Genomic DNA, 7,885 nt, shown 5'->3' with positions numbered 1-7,885 from the left:
GTAACTATGATCAGTAAGTATCTATAACAAGTAAATATGTATAATCAGTTACTAACTTTGAGCACTAATAAACAATGACTTGCAACTTTTGTAACACAACACATTTCGGAGACTTGGCCGGCAGCAGTCACTTCGTTCCGGGGATGTTAGAACGAGTTGGGAATCATATGTACAGATGTGCGAGATTTGTTTTGAATCGAAATTATGAGAAAGCTATTTGAATGAAACTATGGAATTCTTCTTCTATATAATTTTACTAAAATATAAGTCTGAGCATGGCGAATCGGTGGACTATATATATAGATATATATAGCTGGCATAGGAACAATCGGACGATTTATATAAATATAATCAGTAATTAACTGTGATCAATAAATATCTATGAACATTAAGTAACTCTGATAAGTAACTTAATTAACTTTGATCAGTAAGTACTAATGAAAAGTAAGTAGCTATGATCACTAATTAACTTTGACAAGGAAGTATCTATGACCAGTACGTAAGTATAATCAGTTACTTATTTGAACACTAATAAACAATGACTTGCAACTTTTGTAACACAACACATTTCGGAGACTTGGCCGGCAGCAGTCACTTCGTTCCGGGGATGTTAGAACAAGTTGGGAATCATAATTATAGATGTGCGAGATTTGTTTTGGAATGAATTTAAGAACAAGCTATTTGAGTGAAACTATAGTTATTCGTCTATATAATTTTACTAGTATATAAAACGGAGCATGGCGAAACGGTGCACTATATATACATATATATAGCTGCCATAGGAAGGATCAGAAATTTTTATGAAACAAAATTATAACTTTTCCAGTTTTCATCATATTTGGTATATAACCATTATATATTACTCAAGAATTTTGTGTAATATTTAATGAAAGTTGGACTATTATATCATATAGCTGCCATACAAAGAATCGTTTGAAAATAGAGGAAAATGCAAAGCGGTGAATGTGAAACTGTATACAAAATATATGAATGAAATGAAAGTAGGCATAACTTTATTGTTTTTTAACATAAATATTTATAATTTATATTGTATTAATTCCTAGTGATCGAATTTTAATCTGCAAGGGTATACAAACTTCAACGTGCGAGTAATTTTTAAACAAATTATTGATTGATATTCTTTTTCGGGCTTAAACCTCTGATAACATTTAAAAAATCTATAATATTTTCCCCCAAAAATATTTCTTGGCTCTACCTCTGCTTTTTGGCCCTAAAGAAATCGGTCGTGTCCCCATCCCTCCATCCACATTTGTATCATGCGGTGAGTTCGTGTTGCCTTTAATTTAAAATTAAGGTTTTTTTTCGGGCTCGTTCGTCTTGACATGGTCATTTTTATGGGGCTACAATAAACTGCGCACTTTCTGGCATACGAAAAGAAATCAAAACCCCAAGCCAAGCCACAAAAAAAAATTAAGACAAAAAAAGTGAGAGAGCTTGGAAAAAATGTTAAGTGCGTTGTCATTGCCACGGATCTGAAAAGTGTGTAAATGGAGCCTCTCGTATTGAAGTTTGTCCGGAGTTGGAGGTTTTATGAATACAATCAACGATCAGGGGGTTATAACCCACGCACGATTTTGCGGGTGTTTTATTAACCAGGCGAAAGCCTATTAAACTTAACCCAGGATATTGTTATTTGCAGGATTATTATGTTTAAAAATCAATTAAAATAATTAATTAAGTATTTTTTTAACCCTGCAGGGTATTATAATTCTAGTCAGAAGCTTAGAAATGTGTGAAGCAGTCATTTGCGACCCTATATATCATATATATTCTTGATCAGCATTAACAGCCGAATCGATCTAGACATGTCTAATAGGAAAATAAATTTTCGAATTTTTTCAAATTTTTATAACGGGTTATATCGTTAAAATTTTCGAAAATGGGGAAAAATTTAAATTTTTTTGGATTTTATATTGAGTATGCAAATTTGTTATCCCTAAAAAAACTAACCTGGGACAGCTTTCCGAATCAAAATTAATTATTTTTTGACTAAGTTATGACATTTTTAAAACTTAGATTTTCCCAAAAAATTGCATATAATAATAACGACTTAAGGTCCCCAAAATCTACATATTTGGGAATTTCTTAATGTTATATGAAGACTAAAATTCGCATTTTTTGTACATTCAAGTATTAATTTAAATAATAATAAAATTAATTTGATATTTCATATATTGAAATACTGAATGTAAGTTAATAAATTATATTAAAATAAATACTTTTACCCACAAACTGTACCCAAGATAGATTGTACCGCAAAAAGATGCGTGTGGTGGACAAAGGTAAAGGTATCGGTATCGCTGGTGGCTCCCTCACCTGGCCAAGAGTCACGTCTGTCGCAATCTGGCCATTAACCACACGACCCTCCGCCCCTCTTGGCAAGCCCTCTTCGTGGCATTACGACCAGGTATCGTCGCGGTATCGATACCGATGGTTGGTTGTACGTGAGCGGGAGCACGAACCGCCGAGGTAGATTTATCTCAGTGTGTTGCAACTGCAACATAAAGCATCCTTACTCTTTCACTCTCTCCGGCACTCAGAGAGTTTGCTTTCTCTCTCTCTGTGCTGTAATAACTCTCTCAACGAGAGAGGATGCCAGAAACTCACTCATTTGTGCAACTCGCTCATTTGCAGCAGCTGCTTCTGTTTTTTTTTTGTTGCCACTTCCTTTTTGGGTTTGCTTCCTTAAAAGAGGCGAATAAAGAGGAAGAGGAGGAAACAAACGCAGGGTGAATTGAGGTAGGGGGTCTTCATAGAGGGGGTTGCAGATTCCTTTTATGTCTGGCTTTTTACTGAGAGAAAAATGGGAAAGATCGAGACTATGCAACTCTATACTATAAAAATTGATCGTGTCTATTAGAGTTTAAGTATGCTTATAAAATATAATATACCTTATCATTTATAATTTTAATCAAAATATTCCTTTGGAGATCGTTAGACTTAAGTACTTGAGTGGAAAATACTGGAAAACAAAAGGGAAATCTGCAAGCAGGGACACCCCAGCATCCCGTTAAACATCCCAAGAATTCTATATATAGCCTGAGCATCTGTTTTCAAGAACTTGAAGATCATCAATGTCCGCGGTATGGGAATTCATCATGTAGGCAGGCAAAGAATCATCTAGAGATGCTTAAAATAGTTCCTTTTCGGAAGGAAACAGGGGGAAAACAAGGTCATCGAACATCTCTAACAAGATCGTTAAAATTTCCCAAGAAAATATCAGTTCCTAGTATGTAAATAGTTCAATTCTGAAAAGTATATAGTAAAAAGTTGAGAATAATGTGGGACGTACACCAAATATGAATGATCAGCAACAGTAGATTGTATGATCATTAATTTTTAAAACTAGAAAAAAATCTTACAAGTACCCCAAAAATCTTTATGTTCATAAAATGTTTAACCATTTTACGAGCCATTTATCTTCTACAGAATGCATCAATAAACATTTGAATGTATTTCTTCATTTTATTTAATTGACCTTTATGGCCTTTTTCAATTGTTTTACATATGGCCCAACTCTGCTTTCGAAATCGGTCATTAAGCGATCAATTTGACGAGCATAAAGAGTACATTGACTTATCGCCAAGTGATCTTTCTTCGCATTCCGACAGAGAACAACTGAAATTACCCGAAAAAGAAACAATCTTTAGAGGCATTTAAATGTCTAAAAAAATCTCCCCCATATAGCACTTGACTTTTTCTACAACTCCTCTCCCGAATCTTGGTCGTTAATGTACACCACCCCGATGAAGATCATGTCCAACTTCAATCCATAATGAGGTGGAAATTCGTGTTTCCACAAGTGGGGATCGCAATGACTCAATAGCTCAGACTGATGGACGAAGTGATGAACGTTGTGAAATGTTCTCTCGTGCATTCCAAAGTATATATGGTTATATATGGGTCCAAAACAAGAAAGCCTGGCTTGGCTTTCAATTACCAAGTCCATGGGCTTGGCTTGAACTGGCTTCTTTTGGGTGACGGAGGGTGGTGGGATCGTTACGGGCTTGATCGGTTGACAATGCCAGTTCTTTTGGCCACGCTCTTTCTCTCTACGCGAAGAATGGTAGAATCGTATGGAAGAATCAGTGGGAGAAGCGTAGAATGAAGTTGAATGCCCTCGTTTTGGTTTGGAGTTGCCCACTCCACGGAAAAAGAACCAGATTGTGGGGGATACCTTGAAAAATCGAAGCTTTGAATACCCTTAAATGATCAATATATTAATAAGAATACTGATAAGGAATTAGGAATATCCTAAAAGGTGTATTATATATTCAAGAACACTTATCTATATAAAAATTTCTTCAAAAAGTTTGCCCCACTAATTCAATTGAAATTGAGATTGATTTACCACTTCAAAAAGTGTTTATACCCTCTTGGGTTGGAGCATTTAAAACCACCTAAGAAAGCATACCAAAAATGCCAACCGAAGACCTCAAAGTTGGGAAACAAAACAGTGAAGAACAAAGAGCTGAGCTCGGTTGCTTTTGTATCTGTGTATCTGTATCTTTGTATGTGTGAGCATGTTTGCTTGCTAGCGTCACGTACAAAATACCTTACCTGTTGCTGCTGCTGGCTGCACAACAAGTTTCAGGTGGGGTCAACGCCGATAACCGATAAGTGATAACCCCAGCCCCGATTGACGATTAACGATAGCAAGGGCGCCCGCGCAGGATGTACATACGATAGTTGTATCCCATGGATAGACCAGTTAGCCCTAGGAGTTAGCCCTAAACCTGCCTGCCTGCTGCCTGGCAACCGGTTTCCGTTGCCAACAGCAAACAAGTTAACAGGGAAGACAAGTAAGAGAGAGAGGGAATGAAAGAGAGAGAGCCAAGTCAGCATTAGAGATGCCAACTTAAATCTTCATTTGGAGGTTTCTAAGTTAAATAAAATGGATATAATATTAAGTTTTTTATATTCTTAGTCTGCTAAATACATGGAAACAAAGCAGACTTGCAACTGTATCTATATCTATTTTAACTTAAACTATCTTAAACTCAAATACTTATTTCAATTTCCGAGTTATAGGAGCAACGTTTTTCAAAAAATACTTTAAATTTGCTAACAATATTTCGTTGGCGACCTAGATGACCTACGGTTGACCTTTGAAACCAGTTAGATCTGGCTAGAAACGAGCCAAGCTGGACAGCTCCCTCTCTCTCACTCTCTCTCTAGCTCTCGACCGCCACCCGCTATCCCCCTCACACCTTAACCTCTTGTGGGCCCAAAGTGAGTGAATCGAAACGAAATGGAACGATGGAAACGAAGCAATGTCGCAGCACCGTCTCAGTCCCAGTACGAACTTGGCACGACGCTGACTGCTAAAAGTAATACTCGATACTTGATATACCCTAGATTAATCGCCAGTGACGCAATGACCACCTCCGCTCTCCGCTCTCCCATCATGATGACGGAAAGCTTCCTGCTCCTACTGGTCCTGGGCCTGCTGAGCCTCCAAATGCCAACGGTGACCGCCATCGATTGCTATGTGTGCGACACGAGCGACACACAGCACCCGTTCCAGTGCGGCGAATGGTTCGAGCGATACGACGAGCCGGATATCCAGCCCCAGAACTGTTCCAGCGTTCATGGCGCCCAGTTTTGTGTGAAGCATGTGGGTCGCTTCGAGGGCGGCATTGGGGCCAAGCGTTTCTGCAGCTCCAAGGATCTGGGCAACTATTGCGATTATGTCCGGAATAAGGGCGACCGCATGGATTACCGTAGTTGCATCTACACGTGCGACACGGACGGTTGCAATGCGGCCGCTACGGTGGGCAACGGTATATGGGGTGTGGTCGTTGCAGCAACAGCGGCGCTCCTCACTCTCACTCTCACTTCATTGGCGCGGTGAGAGAGATGGAGAGAGCGTGAGAGCGGGACAATCAATCAACAAAAGCTTTGTAAACAACACACTGAATGCCGCATCACAGTTTTTTTTTTTCATAGCCCTTAAGTCTCTGTTAATTGTAAGTTGTAATAAAGAAACTGACACAAACAAATACACACATTCTAGTATAGAGAAAAATCACCAAAAACAACAACAAACCACGAAAGAAGAAAAGAAAAAAGAATTGAGAAAAACTCCAACACAAAAGATGTTTTCATTTTGAGGGGGGCCTGGAACGAGCTGGGTTTGAAACGAAGGCCGAGAGTGGGGAACGTTTGAGAGTGGAACACTGGCGAGCGCAGGTGAGATGAATGCAGAGACAGCTATATCTACAGATACTCTCTCGCACTCAATTCTTCCAGTTGCCTCTCGCTCAATCTCTTCAAGCCACGCTTGCGCAATTTGAGTGCTTTTCGAATTTGTTGGAGATTTTAGTTTCCAGAAAAAGGCTAATTACATGAGTTTCATCATTATTTTTAAAACGGGATCAGAAGAAAGCCAAAAACAGAAGCCTTGCAAAATATTGATTAAGGCTTTTACCATAAAGTTTTTATTGATTATCAACAAGATTCTTTATTCTGAATAAGAAATACATTTTGATTCTGGTTTTTCAATTTCTTCAGTTATTCGTTCAAAGAGTTTTGTATTCCTTTCAATTCTTCAACTTAATTTGAGATTAAATTATAAAAACATCAGGAACAGGATAAGATAGATTCCTTTTTTGGAAATATATCAAACACTTTCTTCTTTAAATTGTAGTAATAATTTCGAAGCCATTTAAAGATACATTGCATCTGAAGAATAATCAAATAATCGATTAATTGAAGCTGCAACGAAATGGTGCAACCCTCGATGCTTTTTCGATTTGCTCTAGGAGCACCTTGAATGCTGAAATAGTCGGGTCTTTGATCGGCAACTGTGACATACTTTCATGAGATCTGAGATCTCAGAGCTCCAAGTTCTGAATTCCCCATGGAATCGAAAATACACTTGAAATAAATGTGAGCAGAAATATATACCCTTTTAATTACATTTTGGGACCGAATGGGAAAGAAATCATAACATCAAGCCTAAAATATTCGCATTTCTTCAATAGATATTTATTGACATTCTAGGACAATTTTTTCGAAAAATTAAAGTTTTAAAAATTCATAACTCCGCCAAAAATGCTTTAAATTTAAATCGGAAAACTGGGTTGTGCTAGTTTTTATTAGGTTAATAAATCTGTATACTCAATTAAAAATGTAAATTTTTTATCAATTTTTCCAAATTTTAACGATGTAACCCCTTAAATTTTTTTTTTTAAATTGAAAAAAAAATTTTTTTGCCGAAGATGGCAAGATCGATTTGGCTTTTGATACTGATCAAGAATATATATGATTTATAGGGTCGGAAATGACTCCTTCACATCGTAACAAGATTCTGAATAAATTTAAAGGGTATAAAAATACCAAAATTGACCCCTAATTTTGTTCTCTGTGCGGTTGAAGATCAGAGATCTGTTGACCTCCGATCGAACGGCCGAATGCAATCAATCGGAATTGGATTTGACATTCCTTCGTTTGGCAATTGGACGAGATCATTTAAGCCAGCTCAATTTGCGGCTGATTGATTAAGCTCAAAGAGAGCGCAAAGTGTAACCTGGTTTCCCGTGGACCCGTAGTTCCATCCTACCGTACTCCCCATGTACGGACAGTTCAACGGACAGGGCGGACAGACAGACGGACAGTTGGGTAATTGCTTAAATTGAAAGCGCCTTGAGGCGCTATCATCATTGGGGCATGCGACACTAATTCGCACTGGCCACCGATCTCGTGTGACAGAACCAAAGAAACCAGAATAAGTACAACATAACCGACAATGTATACAATAAAATGTGAGATCAACGATCTGCCAGATACATAAGCTTTACTGTTTGAAGAGAAAATGAGAATAAAACATATAAATTTGAATTAATATTGTTATTTAAAGACT

The 7,885-nt window shown here is 37.6% G+C and overlaps 1 protein-coding gene and 1 long non-coding RNA gene across 2 annotated transcripts; one reads left to right on the top strand and one right to left on the bottom strand.

Moving 5' to 3' along the window:
* Positions 1-3,476: 3,476 nt before the first annotated feature.
* On the bottom strand, positions 3,477-4,821 carry LOC147643342 (uncharacterized). Its single transcript, XR_015272439.1, has 2 exons — positions 4,582-4,821; positions 3,477-4,198 (listed from the first exon to the last, which is right to left on the bottom strand). It is a non-coding gene; the product is annotated as an uncharacterized LOC147643342 (long non-coding RNA).
* A 51-nt stretch (positions 4,822-4,872) lies between these two features.
* bou (glycosylphosphatidylinositol anchored membrane protein boudin) lies at positions 4,873-6,118 on the top strand. Its single transcript, XM_020949860.2, has one exon. It carries the CDS (start codon positions 5,273-5,275, stop codon positions 5,873-5,875), a length of 603 nt encoding a protein of 200 aa, XP_020805519.2. The 5' UTR covers positions 4,873-5,272; the 3' UTR covers positions 5,876-6,118.
* The last annotated feature ends 1,767 nt before the right edge of the window (positions 6,119-7,885 follow it).

Source organism: Drosophila serrata, unplaced genomic scaffold (assembly GCF_035046125.1).
Source record: "Drosophila serrata isolate PLE 108 unplaced genomic scaffold, ASM3504612v1 contig_276, whole genome shotgun sequence".
In the NCBI taxonomy this organism is placed as follows: Eukaryota; Metazoa; Arthropoda; class Insecta; order Diptera; family Drosophilidae; genus Drosophila; species Drosophila serrata.
The sequence above is the reverse complement of the archived record's forward strand: the minus strand, read 5'-3'. Positions and strand labels throughout refer to the sequence as shown.

What these genes read in the sequence shown, in the direction of transcription:
- bou (XM_020949860.2), top strand. Translation starts at nt 5,273, where the DNA reads ATGGAACGATGGAAACGAAGCAATGTCGCAGCACCGTCTCAGTCCCAG.